Source organism: Rhinolophus sinicus, chromosome 17 (assembly GCF_057876585.1).
Source record: "Rhinolophus sinicus isolate RSI-liver-muscle chromosome 17, RSI-T2T, whole genome shotgun sequence".
Taxonomy (NCBI): Eukaryota; Metazoa; Chordata; class Mammalia; order Chiroptera; family Rhinolophidae; genus Rhinolophus; species Rhinolophus sinicus.
In genome coordinates, this window is record NC_142517.1 from 205887310 (window position 1) to 205912213 (window position 24904).

A 24904-nucleotide genomic window follows, 5' to 3' on the forward strand; every position below is an offset into this window, starting at 1 on the left:
TGCATCCACAGAGGTGCTGAGGGTTTCCATCCTCTGGCCCAGTGGCCAGCGTTGTTGCCGCCACTTCCTCCTGTCGTTAAATTCTCAGGCCCAGGATGCTGCTGCCTCATCTCAGGGACAAACCTCTGTCCCCGCAGGGTCTCCCAGGTTGGAGACTCTGCCCCACTGCTGAGGTCTGAACGAGGCTGCTCCTGGTGAAGCTTAGGACGCTGGTCCCCTTGGTGTGTCCTCCACCACGTGTCCCTCCTCACTCGCTGCCTCTCCTGCTTCCCAGGTTTCCAAGCCCAGTAGCCCAGGCTGCTTTCCTGTTTGTGGTGTCTGCACAAACAAGGGGGCTCCTGGGAGCTGGCCCTGCTCCTCCTCTGGGGTCCTCCTCTGGCTTCCAGGCTCTGACTGTCACTCTTTGTCCTCCATTCCTGCTGCTACATCTCATGATGGCTGAGACCATTCAGGGGCTGCAGGAGGAGGGAGACACGTCTGACAGCCCACGGAAAGTTACTTTTACTTCTCTTTTCCTCTTTTGGGTGGAGCCATTTCTGAGTTAGACGGTTCAGACTTCCTGCTCAGGACTCCGGCCACACTGGACACAGGCAGGTGAGACCGGAGGGATCAGAGGCCCAGGCTCCAGGCCTGGGCAGGGCCCAAGGCGGGAAGATGGCCAGTGGGGGCAGCGACCTCAACACCAGGTCAGTCTATCTCCCCTCCTTTAACTTTCTCTTTGGCCACGTTGCTCTTTTAGGGGCTGTTATTAGACACTCATGTGAACCTTAACCTTAGATGAGAACACTCACATGCAGTGTAATGAAATGCAGGAATATGTAATGAGAAATCCGGTTTTTAAACTGTAGCAGGACAGCTGCTAGTGTGAGTTCAGCTTTCCACACCCACTTGACTCTTGTTTTACCACCTGCTCAGCTGACAGGACCATCTGGAGTCCACTGCTCTTTCGGACGCTTAGAGGCAGCGATTGTTATTTTCTTGTGACCTCTGAACCTTCTCATTTCCTCAGGCCTCCTGCACCTTCCCCTAGGTTGTTTCAAAGAAGGTACTTTAGAAAATATAAAATTCAGGGTAAACACATGACTTGTTTGCAAACACTGAGTATAACACGGGGATGGGTCAGCTCCGGGCCTAGTCCCATCTCTGGCCATGGGTCTGGATTCTTTCTCCAGTGACGTTGATCAAAGGGAGTAAAAGGAAGAGAAATGACCAAGACATGAAAGACTAGTGCACGCTGTTTTTATATTTATTTATTTTTAATTAATTAATTATTTTTTTAAATTAAAGTTTATTGGGGTGACATTTGTTAGTAAAGTTACATAGATTTCAGGTGTACAATTCTGTAATACATTATCTATATCTCACATTATGTGTTCACCACCCAGAATCACTTCTCTTTCCATCACCATATATTTGGCCCCGTTTACCCTCTTCTAGAGCCCCCCTCCTCCTTTACCCTCTGGTAACCCCTTAACTATTGTCTACGTCTATGAGTCTTTGTTCCTTCATTTGTTTGTCTTGTTCTTTTGTTGTTTTCAGTTTTATATACCACATATCAGTGAAATCATATGGTTCTCTGCTTTTTCTGTCTGACTTATATCGCTCAACATAATATCTCAAGATCCATCGATGTTGTCACAAATGATTCTATTTCATCTTTTCTTATGGCAGAATAGTGTTCCATTGTGTATATATACCATGACTTCTTTGTCCAATCATCTATCGAAGGATACTTTGGTTGTTTCAATGTCTTGGCCACCGTAAATAAAGCTGCAATGAACATTGGAGCATATATATCTTTATGGATAAATGTTTCCAGATTTTTTGGGTAGATACCCAGGAGAGGGATTGCTGGGTCATATGGTGATTCTATTCTTAATTTTTTGAGGAACCTCCACACTGCTTTCCATAATGGCTGCACCAGTCTGCATTCCCACCAACAGTGTATGAGTGTTCTTTTTTCTCCACAGCCTCTCCAACACTTGTTATTATTTGTCTTGTTGATGAGAGCCATTCTAACTGGTGTGAGGTGATAACTCTGATGATTAGTGATGTTGAGCATTTTTTCATATGTCTATTTGCCATTTGTATGTCCTCTTTGGAGAAATGTCTCTTCGGGTCCTCTGCCCATTTTTCAATTGTGTTGTTTGTTTTTTTGTTGTTGTTGAGTTGTAGGAGTTCCTTTTATATTTTGGATATTAGCCCCTTATCAGAGGCGTTGTTAGCAAAAATCTCCTCCCATTCAGTTGGTTCCCTCTTTATTTTATCTATGGTATCTTTTGCTGTGCAGAAGCTTTTAAATTTGATGTAGTCCCATTCATTTATTTTAGCTTTTATTTCCCTTGCCTTTGGAGTAAAATTCATAAAATGCTCTTTGAACCAAAGGTCCATAAGTTTAGTATCTATGTTTCCTTCTTGCAGTTTATTGTTCAAGTCTTATGCTTAGGTCTTTGATCCATTTTGAATTAATTTTGGTACATGGTGACAAATAGCAGTCCAGTTTCATTCTTTTGCACATGGCTTTCCAATTCTCCCAGCACCATTTATTGAAGAGGCTGTCTTTTTTCCATTGTATGTTTTACTTCTTTGTCAAAAATTATCTGTCCATATTTATGTGGGTTTATTTTTGGGTTCTCAATTCTATCCTATTGTTCTGTGTGTCTGTTTTTCTGCCAATACCATGCTGTTTTGATTATTGTTGCCCTGTAGTACAAGCTAAAGTCAGGGAGTGTGATACCTCCAGCATTGTTCTTTTTTCTTAGAATTGCTTTGGCTATTTGGGGTCTTTTGTTGTCTCATACAAATCTGATGATTTTTTTGTTCTATTTCTTTAAAAAATGCCACTGGGATTGCATTAAATCTGTATATTGCTTTGGGTAATACGGCCATTTTAACTATGTTGATTCTTGTAATCCATGAACATGGAATGTCTTTCCATTTCTTTGTACCTTCCTTCATTTTTTTAAAAAATGTCATAGTTTTCAGTATATAAGTCTTTCACATCCTTGTTTAAGTTTACTCCTAGGTGTTTTGTTCTTTTTGTTGCAATTGCAAAAGGAATTGTTTTTCTTTATTTCTTTTTCTGAGATTTCATTGTTAGTATATAAGAATGCAACGTACTTTTGTCCATCGATTTTGTAACTGGCAACTTAACTGTATTAGTTTATTGTTTCTAATAGTTTTTGGTGGAGTCTTTAAGGTTTTCTATATATAGCATCATGTCATCTGCAAAGAGTGATAATTTAACTTCTTCATTCCCAATTTGGATGCCTTTTATTTCTTTCTCTTGCTTGATTGCTCTGGCAAAGACTTCCAACACTATGCTGAAAAGCAGAGTGATAGGGGACAGCCCTGTCGTGTTCCTGAATGTAGAGCACAGGGCTTCAGTTTTTCACCATTGATTATGATATTAGCTGAGAGTTTGTCATATACAGCCTTTATTATGTTCAGGTATTTTCCTTCTATACCCATTTTATTAAGTGTTTTACTCATAAATGGATGTTGTATCTTGTCAAACACTTATTCTGCATCAATTGATATACTCATATGATTTTTGTACTTTATTTTGTTTATGTGATGTATCATATTGATGGATTTGCATATGTTAAACCATCCTTGTGACCCTGGGATGAAACCCACTTGGTCGTGATAAATAATCTTTTTAATGCATTGTTGCATTCAATTTGCTAGAATTTTGTTTAGGATTTTTGCATCTGTATTCATCAGAGATGTTGGTCTGTAGTTTTCTTTTTTTGTGTTGTCCTTACCAGATTTTGGTATCAGGGTAATGTTGGCCTCATAAAAAGAGTTAGGGAATATTGTCTCTTCTTCAGTTTTTTGGAAGAGTTTCAGTAGGACAGGTATTAGATCCTCTTTGAGGGTTTGGTAGAATTCACTAGTGAAGCCATCTGGTCCCGGACTTTTGCTTTTGAGGAGGTTTCAGATGACTGATTCCGTTTCCTTACTGGTGATCGATCTATTTAGATTTTCCAATTCTTCATGATTCAGCCTTGGAAGGCTATATGTTTCTAAGAACTTGTCCATTTCTTCTAGGTTATTGAATTTGGTGGCATATAGTCCTTCATAGTAGTCTTGGATGATCCTTTGTATTTCTGTGTCATACGTGATAACTTCCCCTCTTTCATTTCTGATTTTGTTTATTATGTCTTTCTCTTTTTATCTTAGTGAGTCTAGCCAAGGGTTTGTCAATTTTATTAATTTTTTCAAAAACCAGGTCTTTGTCACATTAATTTTTCTATTGTCCTTTTGTTCTATTTCATTTAGTTCTGCTCTGATTTTTATTATTTCCTTTCTTCTGTTGACCTTGGGTTTCATTTGTTCTTCTTTTTCTAGTTCTTTAAGGTTTACCATGAGGTTATTTATCTGGGATTTTTCTTGTTTCTTGAGATAGGTCTGTAATGATATAAATTTCCCTCTGAAAACTGCTTTTGCTGCATCCCAGAAATTTTGGTAGGATGCATTTTCATTGTCATTTGTTTCTATGTGGTTTTTTTTTTACCTTTCCTCTTATTTCTTCTTTAATCCAGTCATTCTTTAAAAGCATGTTGTTTAAATCTTCACATATTTGTGGTTTTTCCAGCTTTCTTTTTGCAGTTGATATCCAATTTCAAAGCCTTGTGATCAGAGAACATGCTTGGTTTGATTTCAATCTTCTTAAATTTGCTGAGGCTAGTTGAATGTCCCAATATATGGTGTATCCTTGAGAATGTTCCATGCACACTAGAAAAAGAATGTATAGTCTCATGTTCTAAGATGAAGTGCTCTATAAATGTCAATTATGTCCATTTCATCTAATGTCATTTAAGGCTGCTATTTCTTTATTCATTTTCTGTTTGGATGATCTATCCATAGCTGTCAATGATGTATTTAGGTCCCCTACTATCATTGTGTTTTGGTCAATTTCTCCCTTTAGTTCTGTTAGTAGTTGCTTGGTATATTTTGGTGCTCCCTTTTTAGGGGCATAAATATTGATTACTGTTATGTCTTATTGTTGTATAGTCCCCTTTATGATTATGAAATGTCCATCTTTGTCTCTTGTTACTTTTTTATTCTGAAGTCTGTTTCATCTGATATCAGTATGGTACACCTGATTTTCTCTGGATACCATTTGCTTGGAGTGTCAATTTCCACCCTTTCACTTTGAGTCTATGTTTGTCCTTGTATCTGAGATGTGTCTCTTGGCGGCAGCATACGGTTGGGTTTATTTTTTTGATCCAATCTGCTACTCGGTGCCTTTTACTGGTGAATTCAGTCTATTTACATTTAGGGGGATTATTGGTCTGTGAGGATTTCGTATCATTCTATCTTTGGTTTTCTGGTTAGACTGTGTCTAGACTGTTTCATTGACTTTTTGTTGTTGTCTATTATTTCTGTGTGGTGGTATTCTATGATTTTTCCTTCTGTTTCTTCTTGTATTACATTATATATTTCAGTTTTGGATTTTTTTGAGTGGTTACCATTAAGTTTATGTAAAAGACAGTTTCATTTTTAGAGTATTCCATTTTCTTCAGCATGCTTACTTTCTTCATTCCTATATTCCCATTCAGGCTTTTACTCTCCCCATTTTATGTTTTGGTTGTCACAAATTATCCCTATTTATGCTGGTTGAATAGTCTCCTTCAGTATTTCTTCTAGTGCCGGTCATGTGTTAGAAAATTCCCTCAGCTACTGTATGTCTGGAAAGGTCTTTTTTCCTCCTTCATATCTAAAGGATATCTTTGCTGGATATATTATTCTTGGCTCGTAATTTCTCTCTTTCAATAATTTGAATATTTGATTCTACTCCCTCCTGGCTTTTAGAGTTTCTGCTGAAAAATCTGATGATAATCTAATGGGCTTTCCTTTGTAGGTTACCATCTTCTTTTCCCTGGCTGCCTTGAGGATTCTTTCTTTGTCATTAATTTTTGACAGCTTCAATACAATGTGCCTTGGAGAAGGCCTGTTGGGATTGAGGTAATTAGGTGTTCTATTTGCCTCTTGGATTCAAGGATCCAGTTCTTTCCACAAGTTTGGGAAGTTCTCATCAACTATTTGTTGGAATATACTCTGTTCCCTCCTCTCTTTCTTCTCTTTCTGGTATGCCCATTATTCTTATATTGCTCTTTCTGATGGAGTCAGAAAGTTCTTGTAGAGTTCTTTCATTTATTTTAAGTCTCAAGTCTCTTTCCTCTTCCATCTGTTCATTTCCAGATTTCTATCTTCGATGTCACTGATTCTTTGACAACTCTACTACCTAAGCTGGCTATTTCATTCTTCATTTCTTTTATTGAGTTCTTAATCTCCAGAAATTTTATTTGGTTCTTTTTTAAAATTTCAATCTCTTTGGTAAAGTGTTCATATTGTTCTTTGATTGAGTTTCTGAGTTCATTAAATTGCCTGTCTGTGTTTTCTTGCATGTCATTGGTTTTTTTCAGAACTGCAATCTTGAATTCTCTGTTATCCAAGTCACATATTTCCATGTCTTTAAGTTCCTTTTCTGGAGACTTTTTTATTTTTCTTCCTGAGCTGTCTTGTTACCTTGGTTATTCATGGCAATTAATGATGTATTATTTCTCTTCCTAGACATCTACAGGAGTGGTTTTTGAAACAGGTTGATAGAAAGAGGTCTTTCTTTTGTTTTCCAGTAGGAGTTGGTAGAATGTTTTATTTTCTCTCTGACTGCAGCCTTTTATTCTCTCTAATGCTGTAGTGTTATATTTTCTCTGCACTGTTCTGGCTTCTCATGCAATGGGGGGATTCCCTAAAAGATGGATTTCTCCTCAGCGAACAGTGCTTCTGGGTCATAGGGTGCTGCCTCCATTATGGGGCAGGGTGGAGAGCTTCTGAAGTTCCAAAGCTCTTTCTGCACCAGATTCAGAGCCCATGTGTTTCAGCAGCTCTGTTTACTCCTGCAGGGATCCAACCAGAAAGGTGTAGACAGGGGTGGGGTGGGTTGTGAAAAGTGGCCCAGAGCAATGGCGATGACCACCACCACCGCCAGTCCTGCTTCTACGGCTCCCTCCCCTTTGCCAGAACTAGTCGGGCTGAGATTCCATGACTGCGGACCACAGTTCTCATAATTGCAAATATTCTTTTGATCTGACACTGCTACTCATGTGCTTCTAGCACTGGGCAGATGGGGTTGGGGGGAGTTCTGGGAGCGTAGGGAGGGGGCAGCTAGGCTCAATGCCTAGGCTTCCGTTCTCTGTTTAGCAGTGATGGCTTAAACCACCATTTTCACACTTCTTCCCTCAGTCTTTACTCCGAGGTCTCTACCGTGAGCATTGGGTTTAGCTCTCCCAATATATGCTCTCCCCTCAGACCTGTGGGCCATAAGCAGAGTCTTAGCAGTCCGAGTTCTTCCCTCTCCCGTAGCTGCAGTAGTTCTGGAATGCAGCAAGCTCGGAGCACCAAGATAGGTCTGCATCTTGCACCCGCACAGCCCCATCTCTGCACTTCTCCCTTCCCTCCTCCCCTGCTAGCACACTTTGCCCACCTTTAGATGATTTCAGTAGTGTGCCTCTTAGTCTTGCCTTTCTGCTGTGCAGGGAGTCCTTTGTGGAATTATAGTTGTTCAATTTGTTATAAATTCCAGGGGAGATTTCAAGAGGCTCACCTCATGCCGCCATTTTTAAGACGTTGACTGTTTTTATTTTTACTTTGATTTTCTTCTCTGGGTTATACCTCTGACAAGAGGAAAAGGGTAGAAATCCTTTTTCTTTAGTAATGACTCAAAAATAACATTACTTAATATGTTTAATTTTTAAAAATTTTAATACAAAGAATTACACTTTACATTCTTGTTCATGAAATTACAAACAACATGAATTATATAGAGGGAAAAAGTCCGACTCACCACCCTCCCCTGTAGCTTCCAGTCCTGGTCCTGTAGAGGATTGTGGGCATAGCCTTCCTTATCTTTTTCTATGCATTTACACATATAACTTATTTTCCTAAATATGTAATTTGCATCTTGCTTTTCAATAAATGAGATTCTATTCTATATCTCATTTTTCATTTTTACTTATTTTAATGGTAAAAATATTAGGGATCTTCTCACTTTAATAAATATAGATCTGCCACACTCTTTTTAACAGATGCATACCACTCCGTGGAATTGATATATCATCATTTTAAAACCATCTCTCCCATTGACAGACAGGTCATTTTCTATTGTTCACTTTTACCAACAAGCTGTGATAATAACATTTATATATTTATCTCTTTTTGGCATATATACAAATATATTTCTTATCTCAATAAGCAAAAAAGCAAAATCACTGAGGCAAAGAGCACTAATACTTATTTGTTTATAAATCCTGCCAAGCTGTCTTTCTAAGTAGCTGAACAAATACCATCTTCTAACAATGAGATGAACCATCTTCCAATACCCATTTTTGCAAAGATGCTGGATAAAGAGATTCACTTAGTTAATTTGCATTCTCTGATTACATAGGAGAACAGTTGTTTGTGCTTATTGGCCATTTAAATTGCCTCTTCTATGAATTGTTTGCTGGTTTATTTTTGGCCAGTGTTATCAGTTCAGGTGATTGTCCTTTCATGTGATAAGGGAGTTTGCTAAATATTCTGAAAGTTATAGAAATATTTTCCTTGTCTTTTAACTTTGTTTATGGTGACTTGTTTTTTAAAGCTTGAAATTTAGATTATAGGCTAATGATAGCATTGATTTTATGAGATACATGTACCCTTGTTATTATGAAAAATTAAAATGATGCTGAAAATTACTGGTGAATTCCATGCACACTGTCTTTAACCATAGTCCTGTGTTCTTAAGGTGGCAGATTCAATTCCACCTTCACTTCAGAGAAAGTTTCTTCTTTGATATCTTCAAAACTGTATTATTTTTTAATTTGGGGACAAAATTATTCTTCCACTGGAGCAACATTAGCTTTCACAGCTTTATCTGTACCTAATGCTTTCATCTCTTTAGCTTTTTACTTTCTGTTCACAGTGGTTGTCTCAAACCTTTCTTCTATGCCAATTGTTTAATATTTAGTAGTTTTTGTTTTCTTCTTATTTCCAATTTTTTAAAAAGTTAATTGTGTTTATTTTTGAGAGGAGGGCCTTAATTTCCTTAGACAGCTCTGCAAACTTGACTTTAAACCACATTTTGTTATTATATCAATCCATCTGCACACTGTTGCTTTATTTATTTAGGTTTTACTGTGATGTTAGTGCTTTGGGGATGTCTTCTTCATCCTATGGGTTATTCCTTTAGATTGATTCTTTCTGAAATCTGTTTTCTGTGTTGCTTTACTTCCCTTTCACTTTCTTGCCAGGGTTTTACTGCCCATTTTTCTATGCTTGACTGGGCAGCTCTCCCAGACCTGAACAGACACCTCCCAAGAATACAGCCAACAGTTTCATGAAAAAATGCTCAACTACACTAGCTATTAGAAAAATGCAAATCAAAACCACAATGAGATGCCATTTCACACCTATTAGAATGGCTATTATCAACAAGACAAGTAATTACAAGTGTTGGAGAGGCTGTGAAGAAAAAGAAACCTTCATACACTGCTGGTGGGAATGTAAATTAGTACAGCCACTATGGAAAACAGTATGGAGGTTCCTCAAAAAATTAAGAATTGAATCACCACATGACCCAGCAATCTCTCTTCTGGGTATCAACTCAAAAAATCTGAAAACATTTATCTGTAAAGATATATGTACCCCTATGTTCATAGCAGCATTACTCATGGTGGGCAAAACATGAAAACCACCCAAGTGTCCTTTGATAGATAATAAGATAAAGAAGATGCGGTACATATATACAATGGAATATTATTTGGTCGTAAAAAGATGAAATACTGCCATTTGTGACAACATAGATGGATCTTGAGATTATCATGCTAAACAAAATAAGCCAGACAGAGAAAAGTCGAGAACCATATGACTTTACTCATATGTGGGATATAAAAATAAACGCAACAAATGAACAAGATGAACAACAAAACAATCATAGACACAGAAAATAGTTTAGTGATTATCAAAAAGTAAGTTGGTGGGGGACAGTGGTAGAAGAAGGTAAAGAGGTCAAGTGTATGGTGATGGAAGGAGACCTGCTCTGGGTGGTGAACACACGACGCGATATATAGATGATGTATTATAGAAATGTACACTTGAAACCTAAATAATTTTACTCACAAATGCCACCCCGATAAATTTAATAAAAATTAATTTAAAAATAAATTAAAAATAATAAAGATACAGTGTCATTCCAAATAAATAAATAAATAAATAAAAATAAAACTGGCGGTGCTAGAGACTGACTTCCAACATAGCATATTCCAAAGAGATATGTAGGGGCAATTAAAATTTTAATAAAAAATACTCTATATATGTTTAGAACAGCGCAACTTTCCAATGCCTTTGATCGAACAGAGTCGACTTTTTCAGCACTAAGTAAGTCTTTCTGATCCTCCATGCTTCTTTCTATTATATCTTTGTTTATTGCTTCAAATCCAGTTTTTTCTACTCTCTGTTCAGGACCACTTATCTTATATGTATTGGTTCTTCACAGCTCATCCTTCATATAGAAAATGTTAAAGCCCCCATAAGCATCTCAAAATCTTGACCATTTTCACATAATATCTTTCCTCCTTAGCACATCCGCAGAAGATCAGAACAGAGACAACAGACAGATCTATGAGACTGCTCTCAAAAACTTCAAAAAATATAAGGTGGAGATTTCAGATGTAATACAAGACACATTTCCTTTTCTTGAACTTCTCCGTGACCGTGAATTCATCTCCAATGAAACATATGCAGTAAGTGAGGTTTGTTATGTCATAATCTGGTAAACAGTCCCCAAACTAAGTTACACTTTGATACTAGAATCAAATGTCAGGACACAACTAGCCGACTGAAGAGTCTCCTATGATTGGGGACATTTTCAAGTATTACTGGAAGTGTTCCTACAAGGTAAAAAAGGAGAGGAGAAGCCGGCATCACTGGAGACAGTCCTGCTCCTAATTGAAGGAATGGTGCTCCATGGTGCCCACTGGGGTCGGGGAGAATCGCACTACAGACAGGCTGGACCTAAAGTGGGTGTGCTCCGTAGAGGTATAATGCTTTGCAGGCATGTGTACAATATAAGCAATTAAAAGTAATTTTAGTGAATGAATGAATAAATCTAATGAATTGATTTAATGAAATAATAATTGACACAGCATTTCATTTCAATGCACAGCAATTTAAATACTTAGATCTGAGAACATTAAAACCCACAGAGAATTAATGCCTTGTTAGGACAAATTTGGAAGTAGATGCTTGCTATTCCTTCTCCAGAAGTTTTCAGTTTCCTTTTCTTTTTCTTCTTAACTTTTGATATTTCTGGGGTCTTGGGATTTAGGTTAATTTTAGCAAAAGACTTAGGTGGAGAAACAGAGATGCAAGTCTTCTCTTTTCCTAGAAAGATGCTTTCTCTGTGGCAAAGCTAACAGTAGGAAGAGAATCATCAGCTGGTTTCCCTGAGCTCTTCCAGGCTAAGTCAGTCCTGAGGGAGGGACAAGGTTTGTCCAGTCAGTAGAACAGCTGCTCATCACCTGCTGACTCTACTCCTAATATATTTTGCCAGGCTCTGAAAGGGCTACACATCACTTAACTTGAACCCATTTTTATTTTTCAGAATCGTACTCTCTTCCATCTAATATAAACGAGGGTGAGGTGATCAGATTCACAAATGGGCATTTTTAAGGAGGAACGATTTACTTATTTCACTTAGTAGCCATACAAATACATAGACATTTTAAACATTACTTGACAAGATAATAATGTAAGAAAATTTTAATACGTTATCAGTAAAATCCCTTTCTAGAGCTCTTCTGTAATTTGGAAATCTGTGTTTATATTTTCTTCCTTCAATGTTTTTTAAGGATTGTGAAGATTGTTATAGAAAACATGTCCCTGTACAGAGAGTGGTGTACAATGTTCTCTGTGAACTAGAGAAGACATTTGACCTGCCACTTCTGGAAGTAATATTCAGCGATGTCCTCAAGAAAACCAATCCTGGTTTAAACCGTATCTGTGAAATCTTCAGAAATGGTAATTAGGTTTATTACCTACCTTTTAATGTCCAAGCCAACTTTTTCGACAAGTACATATTGAGCTTCTACCACATGTCTGACATGTAGCTATGCAGTGGGGATACAGCAGTTAAGAAAACACACATGTCCTGAGCCCTCTCAAAGTTATGATACGATGGCAATTGGCACAACACCCACCCAGAGGTCTGCTTAACTAGGCATTTAGACTCACAGGACAACCAGACCCACAGTGGCATCACATTTACTTAGAAGGACCAATGACAGGACACGCAGCATCCCAGTAAGGCAGCATCAGTTGCTTCTCCTCTGTGGGCCCCTTGCAGCGATCCACACAGCAGCCCACCAAGCTGACTGCCACCGTCCTTGAGCGACAGCTTAGCGGTGGGGGCAGGATCCCCCCTGGCTTAGCAGCACCAAGCCCATGGGAGTCAAAGTCTCATGTAACAAGTCTGTAGCCATAAGTCCCAGGAGCCCCACGAGGGACAGCCAAGTTACAAGTGTCACCACACTGAAGGAAGACCAAAAGTGGCTGAGAGTTCACACACAGTCCCTCCCAGGCCACACGCAAGTTATCTACCTCCAGTCACAGGTCACTTTTCACCCTAAAGCCAGTGTTGGCCTAGAAACACCACGGAGAGTCCACCTTTATCAAGTGTCCAAAGTAATGAGAAGGAAAGTTAACCCCAGGTCAAATTTGCCCTTAAAGAAGGAACAATGTTTTCATTAACTCATTCTCTACAACTGGGTGATAAACAATCCAATATCACAAAACCAGTTGCTCTGCCAGAGATGGTTTATGATACTGTACAAAACTACAGGTTTAGTTTTCCACTTTTTTCCTGTGAAGGCATGATTTTGTACTTTTTAAATTGCTACTCAGTAAAGATGTCTTTGAATACTTTTTGTTTTGACTTGCCTAGAAACCTTTTTATCCCAACACAGTTTGGTCTCAACCAACATCTCCAAGTAACAATGGAGAATTCACAAGAAAAATGATTACAAGAGAAAAAAGAAAAATGATTACAAGAACTGAGGAGGGCAGATGCTACAGGAAAAGCCATAGAGTGTGAAAGGGTCCAGTTTGTCTGCAAAACTGGGACAAATTAGATTTCTCTTAGAATGAGATGCAATTGGTGGGAATTGATTCAAAAGGGATATGTTTTAAAACAAAGATTTTAGAAGACCTGTCATCTAAAGCTAAGGAATTTGAAGTCATTTCCTAGACAGTAAAGCCACACCGCAGGTTTAGAAGGTAACTAAGTACAGATTTGTTGCCCCAGGAAGTAATCTTCCATGAACCCTGGGGCATTGTGGGCACACTGCTTTCCTGCTGTCTCCTTCCCCGACTGCCTGAAGAGTCCTTCCCATCTGGGCTTGGTTTACTTCCTTTCTCTCTACGTTTGCTGTGTCACCTTCATGCAGGCGCCCTGGGCTGGTGCCCTGCCTGCCCTTTCTGACAGCCCCCTGGGTCCCTGGTCCAGGCGTCTCTGGACGTCCCCCAGCACCACAATGTGCTCTCCTGCTTTCAGCTTCAGAGAGTGTCCTTCCTTTGTTCCTGGGTTCTGGGCCCCCGGGAGGCCTGTGTAATTCCTCTGGTTTGTCCTCTGATGTCCCTTTGGGAAGCGCTCACCCTCCGTGACCCAACTAAGTCCAACCCTCCTCTTGTCCAGCCCCATCTGTAAAGCTGTTGGGCTTCCTCTTTTATACACGCGGACTCTCTAGGATCCTAATCCTTCTACCAAGGAAATCCCTCTGTTTCTTCCTTACAGTTTGAACAGGTCAGGAAACACATTGCACTTGCAGTATTTATTTTCATATGTGCTTTTTCAGACTTCTGAAATTTTTTTACATGAGTAACTGGCTCACGGTGTTTCCATGACTCCTTCATCCTGACACTTGAGTCACTCCCCTCTGTGTGGGAAACATAAAGGCTCCCTTGTTGGGGGTTCTCCTTTCTGTCCCAGGGATGAAGGGAGATCTTTATTGTGAGGATTGGGACCCAGTGAGCCCTGAGTGACCGAAGGGCTGGAAATTCCTCAATGTGTAAATTTGAGATGTTATCTGTGGTCTCTGAGGGAGATTTCTAATTGTCTTCTCTTGCCCTCTCTTCAGTGATACCAGACAAAACTTTTTTCTCAGATAATGCTGGAGAGAAAAGGGAGGAGTGGCCTGATATCCAACCAAATATTGAACAAGGTGATTGCGGCCAGATAAAAACCGAATCTTCTGATAAGAGGAAAAGAGAAAGGGAGGTGGGGTCCTGTCCTGAGTGGAGATTGGGGATCAGGGAAGAAACACTGAGGAGCATGGAGAAGGCAGGGAGGGGTGTTTGTATGAGCCCGTGACCAGAGGCCGATCCTGCAGGAGAGGCTATGACAAGCCACTGTTGACCCAATGACCAATTCAACAAAACAGAAACCCAGGGTCCGAGTCAGGAAACCAGATTTAAAGAGAATGATGACCTGGAAGTAATTGTGATTTACAAGGGCCCTTAGGAGACCATCAGCACGAAACTGTGAAGGGCTAAGAACTATGGGTTCAAGGTCAACCCAAAGAGGAGACCCTTGATGATGATACAAGAAGGAACTGATTTAACTGTGGGGATGACGTGCAAGAGCTGTAATGTTTAAGGAGAAAGGCGGTCATCTAGCGATAGATGACAGGAAGTTGTAGAGGTGTGGAGAAGAGGACGTGGATACTTTGCGAAAAGGAAGAAAGAGAAATGAAAGACAAGGAAAAGGGGTAAAAACACACACACAATAAAAACAACAGTATTATTAAGTGCTCACTTATTGAACATATCCTCTGGCAGTTGTGGATTTAGTGCTCTGCTCACAGCTGCCATTAGAGGTTAGTATTACTTATGAGCCCATTTTGCAGATAAGGAAACTGAAATCAGAGAGACCAGGTGTGTGGGGCAAATGAGCAAGGATGGACTCAGGCATTCTGAACCCAGAGCCTGTGTTCTTAGCCCTGGACACACCCAGGTCATCTCATGGAAAAGACAGAAACATGAGACCAAATTAGGGAAACATATGCAGAGAGAGAGATACAGAAGGAACACCAGGAGCTGGAGGAAGTGGAGGAGAATCAGCCCCTGAAACTCAGGGAAAGGCCAGCAAGAGAGAGTGAACAGACGCAGAGGGAGGGTGTGGTGTGAAGGGGTGGGGAGCGAGGCACCAGGACTTTGTAGGAAGTAAGGTAAGGCCACTTACCTTAGCGGCAGCTCTGGGGACAAAGGCAGGTTTGCTATGGCCGTGGGCAACAAGAAAAGCCATCGCCAGTTATCTGAGTGGCTCTTGGAGGACACACAGTGAGGTGGCCTGACTGACGTCCTCTCAGCCAAGGATGCAGGTGGTGGCAAGAGTCATTTGGGATCCTCCAGGTGCAGACAGGTTTTGTATTGATACTTAGATGGGGTCAATTCTTATTTTATAAACACCAAAAATAGGGGGTCAGGGGTGATAAGGTGAAAATGGCACAGCCTATAATTCAATTTCTGAAATAAATTTCTAATTTCTGTCCCCTAGGAACTGGTGAAAACTCATGTCAAATCCTGACCTGGCCCTGCTCAGATCACTGGTATTATAATGGTCTGTTCCTATTCTGTGATCCTTTGCTTTCTCTGGTCACATTCTGGTATGTGCTGTGATGGGACGGTGTTGCTTCTTTACAGTACTTGTTGCCCAGGATTGTCCTCCTTGCAGCCTCGATTTCTCCAAGGACTTAGATAGCAGAGTCTTCACTTTTATGGTTGCCTGGGAGGTCTGCTCTGTCCACAGTCCTTAAACACACTTACAGCCAGTTCCTCATGGTTCTGGGCCAGGACGTTATTGTCCGTGCTCCAGGCTTCACAGTTTTCTGCCTCTGTCCTGCTGGAATCCAGCCAAGGCCTCTGTGCTTTGAGGTCACATCCAGCAGTGGGTGGGCAGCGCTGCAGTGAGAGAGGTGAGGGAGGAGAGGCGAGTGTGTTCCTCCTGGGCCGGGGTCCCTCACCTGTTTGGCCCCTCACAGAAGACCTTGCACACTGTGCCTCCCGAGCAAACCCTCTCCCATCATCAGCCCTGGGGCAGCAGGCCAGGACCTGCCTGCCAAACGCCAGACGGGCCTCTGAAAAAGCGCTGGTACTTTAACAGCCAATAACCACTGCTTATACCCTTGACCTTCCCTTAATCTAGAACCCTCAGTAATGTTACTAAATTAATTAAAATATTATAAACTTAAGACATTAGGTATAATGACTTAAGTTTCTGATCAGTCACAATATCCCTTATAATGATACAGGCAATATTTCATTTAATCTTCTCAAATACCTCAAAATGATGGTCTATCATCTACACTATTGTTAGGACAAAGAATCAGCTCAGAGAGTTGGCCACTTGTATAAGTTCACCCACTGAGACGAGGGACTGGGCTGTGCTGTGAGGCGGCGTCAGAGCAGGACTGGCGAGTAACCGCCTGGCTTCAGATTCTGCCCTGTGACCTTGGGGACGTGGCTGACGATCTTTGTCTCTTAGTGTCATCATCTATAAAATGGATGTGCTAATAGTACCCACCTCACAGGGTGACAGATTTTAAACAAGTTGTGTCACGTCAAGCATTCACTCTCATCCTGGTACTTCCTCAGTGTTCCATGCATTTGTTAATATTCCTGTATTTAATGATCATTATTATGTGATTCTGGTGCCACAGTCTAAGCCGTTAACCACTACAGTAAACTGGGGATTTTCTCTGCTCACGTATGTCCTTTGTGGATTCAATTATCCCCCCGGTCATGGAGAGGCGAGAAAAGCAATAGGAGCCTCAATCCCAGGAAGATAAAGTGAGGGCCCCGGGTCCCCATCCCTAGAGCAGACTATGATGAACGGCATGTCTTTATTCCATGACTCTCGTTTGGAAATGAGAGACATGGGAGAGTCTCAGGGACCTTCGGGCACCGTGGAAAGTCCCCACTATGTAGCTTCCAGTGGGATGTGTTGTTTAAGAATGTTCTAAATTAGTAATACATTTTATAAAAGAAACAGCTTTCAGAGTGATTTTTGAAAGCATAGTTATACTTTTGAAATCACAGTTATTAAAAAAATTAGCATTGAAAATATCTTTTAAAATGCACGAATCCGTGTTAACTATTTACCTACTAGTGCAACTGGTGGGAAGAGGAAGGGGAGAGTGAAAGGAAAGTGACTAGTAATGAGCAGAGGAGAAGGATCCAGGGTGTGTGTGGAGGGTGTGGGGTGAGAAGGTAGTGCCATTATAACTCACTAAATGGCCTGGGGGCTGCCCTGCCTGGAAATGAGATCCCAGAGCATCTCAGTGAAGGGGAGCAATGACTAGAAAGAGAGAAATGTCAACCTACAACCCAAATGAATGCACAAAAACCACCAATAACTGTGTCCAAGAGTCTGACCCAGCAGGGACAGCTGACTGACATGCACAGATGAGAGAAGGGCTGTGTCTCATGCCCACCACCCAAAGAGGAGGCTCCAAGGAACTGGGAATGCGGCCAAAACATGCACCAGGGCCCACATTCTATATTTGGGGAATTAATTTTTAAGTCGTACTTTACATAAATTGCTATGCTTAGAAAAATAGCACTAAATGAAAAAATCGAAATGCACTGAAAAAACATGTATCCATTCATACGTGATTGAGGTTGGTGGGAATGAGTGGGATGGGCTGGTGGAACCATAATGAGCAGAGGGGGTCGCCATGGGGAAGGGGCTGTGCTGGTCCTGGGTGGTTTTCATAGGATTCATTCCTTATCGTTTCCTGCTCTGCTTTGCCTTCTCTCTCTGACCACTGGCCCCTGCAGACTTGCCTGCCAGCTCTCTTGCTTGCTGGCTTCCTGCTGGGTTCCAAACATGGGAGACACTGCTAGCAAGACATTAGGAACAAGGGAGAAGCTGGACATTTCCCCGCCACTGCCTCAGCCTGCAATTCTGGTAGCAGCTGTATCTCACATGACACTACCTCCCACCAAACAGGACAGCCATTGTCCAGCTTCTACCTACCTGGTGACCTCAGCACAGGCGCTCATCCTGTGTCCCTCCCATAGCTTCCTGTTGACAATTCTTCAAGTTGCCACATTCTTTCATTTGGGCTTCTCAGCACTTCTATCAACTGTATAACCAACGCCCTAGATTAAATTCCCTCTGCTTTAAAAGCTATGGGTGGTTTATGTTTTATTGTTGGACCCTAATTGATTCACAGTTCAAATTAAATATCTATGAATCAAAATGTGGTTTAGGTACAACCCCACCTAAAAACAGACTCTCAGAGCTCCTCTGTAAAGCTGAGAAGATAAATACAAGGAGAAAGAATGCAACCAGTCTAGAAAGCCAACAAGCAAGTGAACAACGTGCCCAAAAGTCTGAGCCAGCAGGTAAGGATGAGTGACTACGTTTGCATGAGTGTGGGAACCAAGGGGTACCTGCTGGTGGTAGACAAAAAAGTACTGCATGAATTAAGTAGACACCTATTAACAAAGAAGGGGAAAACACATAGACACACAGCTTGCAAGAATTGAGCCTGATATATTGATAGGAGAGACCTGCAGAGAGAAAGAAACAAAGAGAAAGGAGAGAGAGAGAGAGAGAGAGAGAGAGAGAGAGAGAGAGAGAGAAAGAGAGAGAGAGGTAGGAAGGAAGGAAAGTGGGAAGAAGGAAGGAAGAATTAAGAAATGAAGGATGAAGAGCCACAGAGCCTCATGGGGAAGAGAGACAGAAACAAAATTCCAAAGAAGTCGGGGAGATTGAACGTGGAATCAATAAAGCACACTTTCATGGGTGAAGGTGACAATATATGCAGACGGGCTACAAGTAGGAGCACGAGAGGAAAAGAGAAGCTGGGTGAGGTGAAACAAAATGGTAACAGGGCAGAGCGAGGCTCTGTTGAATCTCACCTGTTGTCTTTTATTTTCAGACTCCTGCGAACAAGTGTCCATCGAAGTGAATAATGAGGGTGGAAGATCAGAGACACCCAGCCCATTGCCCTGTGATGAAGAAAGTAATTATCACCTGTCTTGCCAATTTCCTAACTATATCTTTGTTTATCTACGAGAGCAAAAGCTTTCCTTTGTTGTCTCATACCAACCATCTCCCCCACCCACCTTAACACCACCCAGAACACATAACCTTGTGCACAGTCTCTGACTGCTTTCAACAGGTGTGAAATGGAGTGAAGTGAAAGAGAGCTCATCTTTTTCTGGAGGGATGTCCCTGGGGAGAAAATGCAAAGAGAAAGACCGTAGAAGAGATGGATGGGGAACACCAAATAAAGTATAAGAGTGAGATAGATTTCAGATAAATTGACATGGAATTTGAACAGTGCCATGTTGAGCAGTTGGTGAAAAGAAATAAGTTGCCACTTGGTTTTAGAAGTTAGAAACATGGAAGTCATGCATGATGCTGCTGGTCAGCTTTGGAAGTAAAATAAGTTGCCACTTGGTTTTAGAAGTTAGAAACATGGAAGTCATGCATGATGCTGCTGGTCAGCTTTGGAAGTAAGGAAGCCCAGGTGAAGGTCCTTCAGAAATGAAGGGGCAGGTGGAGGGACTTGACATGGTGAACAAAGGCACAGGGGAAGAGCTTTGGGGATGATCTGAATGCTTGAGATGAGGGAAATTTATGGAAAGACAAAATTAATACGGAAGAGGCATACACAGGCCACACTGATAATTAAGAAACAGGAATAGAATGGAAGAAAGTAGGAAACTTAACAGAGATATGCTAAACTGAAAACTTTGGTAGGACACAACAGGGCCAGGTCTAGAGTGAGACATGGGAGACCCTAGGGCACAAATAAGGAGGCTCTCCCTCTTGGCACCTTCTTGTGTCTAGGGACCTCCTTTGCCTCACCCTAGACCTGCTGGGGCCTGAGGGACACTGATTAAAAAAATTTAGAGGAAAAGAGAATGAATAGAGAAAGATACAGAGGGAAATGAATCTCAGTGAATACAAAAATGGGGTGAGACACAAAAAGAACTATGTAGCTAATGAGCAAAGGACAATGAAGAATTGGTGGAGGGCAGACAAATCAAGACACTGTCTCATTTGAGGAGACAGTCTCAGTAAAGAAGACACAAGGGGCTGTTCATAATACATTGAGAAGGATAAGGTATTCACGATGATCAAAACGGCCTCAGAACCCTCTCAGATAAAAATAGGCCTCTTTCCAGGCTCTCGTTCTCTCCATAATTTCAGTTACCGTCTATAATCTAATGATTTCTAAACAGATATCTCCAGCCCAGACCTGTCATATAGGCTCATTCCTTCAAGTGTCTGAAGATCTTTATTGGAAGATCTGATGGACACCTATATTTGGAAGCTATATCTGTTATCTGCTGCTGAGTAACAGTCCAAAAACTTAGTGAATGGAAACAACCATGATTTTAGTAGCCACTCTTTCACTGACAACGTTAGAATATCTCTAACCTGCCCATTGTTCTCCATCCTAAGTGCACTCACTCTAATCCAGATCCCTATCGCTTCTCACTTCAATAGAGGAACGGTCTCCTTCCTCTTAGCTTGCTCCCCTCAGATCCATTCTCTGCACTTCAGCTCAATGAATCTTTCAAAAGTTCAAAGCAGGTCATATGGCTTTCCTGTTGAAAATCCAATACCTTCCTGTGGCCTCAGCATTTGGTCAACACTTAATGGCGTGATATATTGAAAGACACTTACCACACAGCTGCATATTTCACCATGTTTTCCTCTCACTCCCTCATGTCACATTCCCACCAACAAAACTCTATTTAATTAATTGAATTACCAAGTTCTCTCAACTGAATCTCTGAGATTACATGCGTTTTTGGAAAACAGTTTGACGTAATCTTCCAATGGTTTTATTTTTAATGGATAATTTCTATAATGGAATACTATACAACAGTGAAAATAAATACACAAAATTAACACAGATGACTGTCACACATATAATGTTGAGAAAATAAGTCAAATTCCCACAACCAAATGACAGAGAGGCAGAGGGAGAGGAAGGGAGGGAGGAAGAGAGAGAGAAAGAGAGAGAGAGGGAAAATACATGATTCCATTTAAACAAATTCATATAAATTTCCAAACTAGATAAATTAATCATCTTTGATGTTAAATATCAAAGTGGTGGTTCACTTGAGCAAGATCAGTGGGGACAGTTAGTGGGAGGCATCACTAATAGGCTTTCTGGGGTATTAGTAATCACCTAGTACTTGTCAAAGTAATAGTTACTCAGCTATTCTTCCTTTGTGATAATTCCAAATTTATGAATGACCCATTTTTATCTATGCATGCTTCACTCCAACTGTAATTTTTATTTTTGAAAAAGCCAAACGAAATTAATCATCAAAGAATGAGAAGTGTGGTAAAAGTAAAGTAAAAACAAAAATGAAAACAATAAAACCAAAGTTAAGAGTGGCACAAAGGAAGGGACAGAGTTGAGCTGCAGGAAAGGAAGGGGTGAGAGAAGCTTTTTCCTGTAGTGGAAAGAGAAGAAGGGCTTGTTCATGGCAGTGAGGGGTGCTCAATCCTTTTGCGGGAGACAAACAAAATTCTTCATTTATTACAATTTGGTCCAGGAGCGGAGCTACCCAACCATGGAATCAAACTTAATTCCTGTTCTGTACTACTGGTGGATATAAAGAAGGAAAAGCCATTTTTAAATTCAGAAGTTGAAAGGCAATCGCAAGCAAGGACTACGTGTCACCAGGCATCTGAAATAATAGGTAAGGCTGATGGAAAGAACATGCAATGTGAATCCCAGGTACTGGGCTAGGGTCTGGGACATGTCATCACGGTCCACCGAGGAGATCCAGGTGACCTTGACGGAGGCAGAAGGGGAAGCAAACCACTGCTTTATGCAGGGAATTTAGCAGAAGAGGGTTCCCAGAAATTGGAAATTTACCAAACGACAGAAATGGCAGATGTAAGTATTGATGTCTGAGAGACTCAAGAGAGGAAAGTATGGGGGTAGGAATTAAAGAGAAGGGGAAAACATTGGCGAGCCAAGATACTCAGGAGAGGAGATGGAGAAAGAGACATATAAAGACAGAGAGCGGTATAAAGAGAGAGCATCCCCAGAAAGACAGGCATACTTAGGGGAAATGAGCCAAGCTAAGAGGAAAGTGAAGTAAAATGAGAGTAAAAGAGAGGTAAAATAGGGTGGGAGTAGGAAGAGGTGCGGGATGGGCAAAGCTGACGTCCGTGCATGAATTTCCTCACCTTTTGCATAAGACCTGGAGCAACCGCAGGTCTCACACATTCAGGCACACACCGGGGTGACCTAGTTAACAGCTTCCAGGTCCCCCTGATACTCGTTATGGGGTTTCCTGTCTGTGGGCTCCATGGCGCCCCCCTGAGCAACTAAGGGGTTTTGCTCCTCTGTGCAGTGATCAGCAGTGATGACTCCTCAGAATCCAGTGATGGAGACGAGACCCCAAGAACCTTGAAACTAAGGAGGTCTGGTAAGGAGGTGGGAGAGACAGGCTTGGGCTGCAGGAACCTGAGTTAAGAGCTGCTGTTTACTGAGGCATCTTGTTTTGAGCCCCTTCTGTACCATGAATCCAGTTTATTCTGGAATCTCATTCTGTGCATATTTTACTGGATCATTTTGGGAAACATAGGGAAATAAGAAATATATACATACATATAAGAAATATATACATACATATAAGAAATATGTATATGTATATATATAATAAGAATTATATATATATGTGTTTATTCTTGAGGGTGAGGCCTATTAATCGATGGGTCCTATTAGTCAACATAGGTACCCTATATTGATGTAGAGTAAAAATGAACTAGCAAGGTAATGAGTTTGTTTTAAAGCTAACTAGTTTCTCTGCCTATGAAGTGTTAGTTTCTACAGTGATTTCTATAAAGAAGAGAAAGCTAAATATTCCTTTATTAGAAAGTCATATTCTCATTTAATCACAAACTTTGAATAGCGTCACAAGACAACTCATCCATCTATTTTTCTGTTAGTAGAAATGGCTAAGTTATTCTGAAACCCAAAGTGTTGTTTTTGACAGAGTTCTTCAGGACGTCATGACATACATAGTGGTTTTTCAAAGGACCATTACAAACAATATCTTACTTTTTCCTTTACAACAACCCTGGGGGGCAAGCAGGATGGACATATTACCCTTGTTTCTAGATGAGGAAACACAATCACATAAATAAGAACTCTTCATAGTTATAAGTGAGCAGTGTTTTCTACAAAATATTTATTCTCTTTTTTATGTCTTTCAAAGTAAAATATGAATTTGTTTTCATTTTATCCAGTGTGGATTTTGACTTGTGTATTAGTTACTTATGCTAATGACTGTAACATAAATGCAAAGAAGTCAAAGACAAACACAATAGAATTTTAAATATTTTCAAGTAAACTTTCCTAGGATATTAGATGACAGAAGGGTGTGGCTCTATTTCACAAAGTCATTCTGGGAAGCAGCCAAGTGGGAGATCTGCCTTCCTCAAGAGCAGACTTTTAACAATGCCCTGGGAGAGAAGCAGAGCTAAAAATAAATACAAATGCAGATACAAAAACAACAACAAATTTATAAAGAGACAAGTAAAAGAAGAAAGAGAATCTGGTGTAAGAAAACAGAGGGCCAGAACACAGCAGAAATGACCATTGGGAGTGAATTATCTTAGACCCTGGCTAAGGAGGGACAAAATATTGACCTAATGTCACGTGAATACAAAAGGCAGATCCTGGAAGTCTGAGAGAGGGAAATTATTGCACTGAGTTTTCATTGCTCCCCAAGTTTTTCCTCTGTTGATTCCTTTGTCATACACTGAGACCCCCAAGGGACATTTGCTTCTTCTGCAGTGAGAAGACGTTTATATTCTTCAGACACCAGTGAAGCCGAGAAACCCCGCTCGCCTGGAGCTTTGTACTGAGAAGTGGTCCTGATGAGAAGGGTAAGGACGGCCATCACCGGGGCCAAAACACCAGAACATCATAAGAAGCAGAGCCGGAAGCAGAAGTATGTGCAGATGTATAGAGTACATAAAATGTATTATATGTGTTGGATTGAGGTTTGCAAAACAAGTTGTTTACTAGTAGGGACACGATTAAGGCTGCACATGTGTGAGGCTGATAAGAGTGAAGTGAAAAACATGTTTTTGTGTGAAACTAAGCATAACAAAATTGAGTGATAAACACCTTCACCAAAACAACTTCCGGTTATCACCTAAGAAGTAAACAAGTCCAAGGGAAAGAGGAGAACTCTGGAGCAATGCCGTGAGTAGTCTGACTGGGCACTCCGGCTAAGACCCTCTGCGAGGTGCAAGCTGCGATACTCCGGGCCTCTCCGAAGTTCTTCCTTGCAAGACCAGCTCGCCTCAGACCCGTCGTGGGCCCACTCGTCTCTCCCGGACCAGGCACCTTCTCCATCCTGATTGACCCGGGAACTTGGTTCGTTATTAAATTCTATTCTACTCTGTATAACCTTCTGTGCTTACCAGAGCATTGGCCTCTGGAGGGACACTGGTTTCCAAATAAAGCTGTGTTATTCTATCTGAACCTGTGTGCCAGGACTTTGTTCCCCACTTGCATCACGAGTGCCACGCAGGGACATAGGGCCCTGCTGAGGGGTTAATGTCCCCTTGGCTTGCAGGAAGAGACTGAAATGTAGCATCTGCCCTTACAGGTGCTCGCAACAGCAGACCAGTGGAAAAGGGAAGAAGTGTAAGAAATTTTGACAAAAGGGAGTGCCTTCCACAGCAAAGTTAACCCCAGTCCTTGGGGATGGTTCCTGGAGCAACCTTACCAACAGGTCAGATAGAGCCCCCAGGTGGCCTAGTGGTAGGAATATTTCTACTCCTTCCTACACGAGCTTC

General features: G+C 41.0%; 1 protein-coding gene across 3 annotated transcripts; it reads left to right on the top strand.

Annotated features, from left to right (window-relative positions):
• The first annotated feature begins 528 nt into the window (after nucleotides 1–528).
• Nucleotides 529–24587, top strand: LOC109451484 (nuclear autoantigen Sp-100-like). Of its 3 annotated transcripts, XM_074314758.2 has the most exons (10): nucleotides 529–686; nucleotides 10628–10790; nucleotides 11898–12066; nucleotides 14181–14264; nucleotides 15599–15661; nucleotides 18316–18450; nucleotides 18990–19073; nucleotides 21634–21780; nucleotides 22444–22518; nucleotides 23892–24587. In XM_074314758.2, the coding sequence occupies exons 1-10, from the start codon at nucleotides 655–657 to the stop codon at nucleotides 23960–23962; spliced, it is 1023 nt and encodes a 340-aa protein (XP_074170859.2). In that variant the 5' UTR covers nucleotides 529–654; the 3' UTR covers nucleotides 23963–24587. The 3 variants fall into 3 exon arrangements, with proteins under 3 accessions (XP_074170859.2, XP_074170860.2, XP_088650469.1); XM_074314759.2 differs by lacking the exon at nucleotides 14181–14264; XM_088794343.1 differs by lacking the exons at nucleotides 14181–14264; nucleotides 22444–22518.
• Nucleotides 24588–24904: the final 317 nt, after the last annotated feature.

Excerpts from the sequence above, each read along its gene's own strand:
- LOC109451484 (XM_074314758.2), top strand. The coding sequence starts at position 655 with ATGGCCAGTGGGGGCAGCGACCTCAACACCAG. Across the intron at positions 10,791-11,897 it reads TCTCCAATGAAACATATGCA|GATTGTGAAGATTGTTATAG; the intron begins GTAAGTGAGGTT and ends ATGTTTTTTAAG. Across the intron at positions 22,519-23,891 it reads CTTGAAACTAAGGAGGTCTG|TGAGAAGACGTTTATATTCT; the intron begins GTAAGGAGGTGG and ends CTTCTTCTGCAG.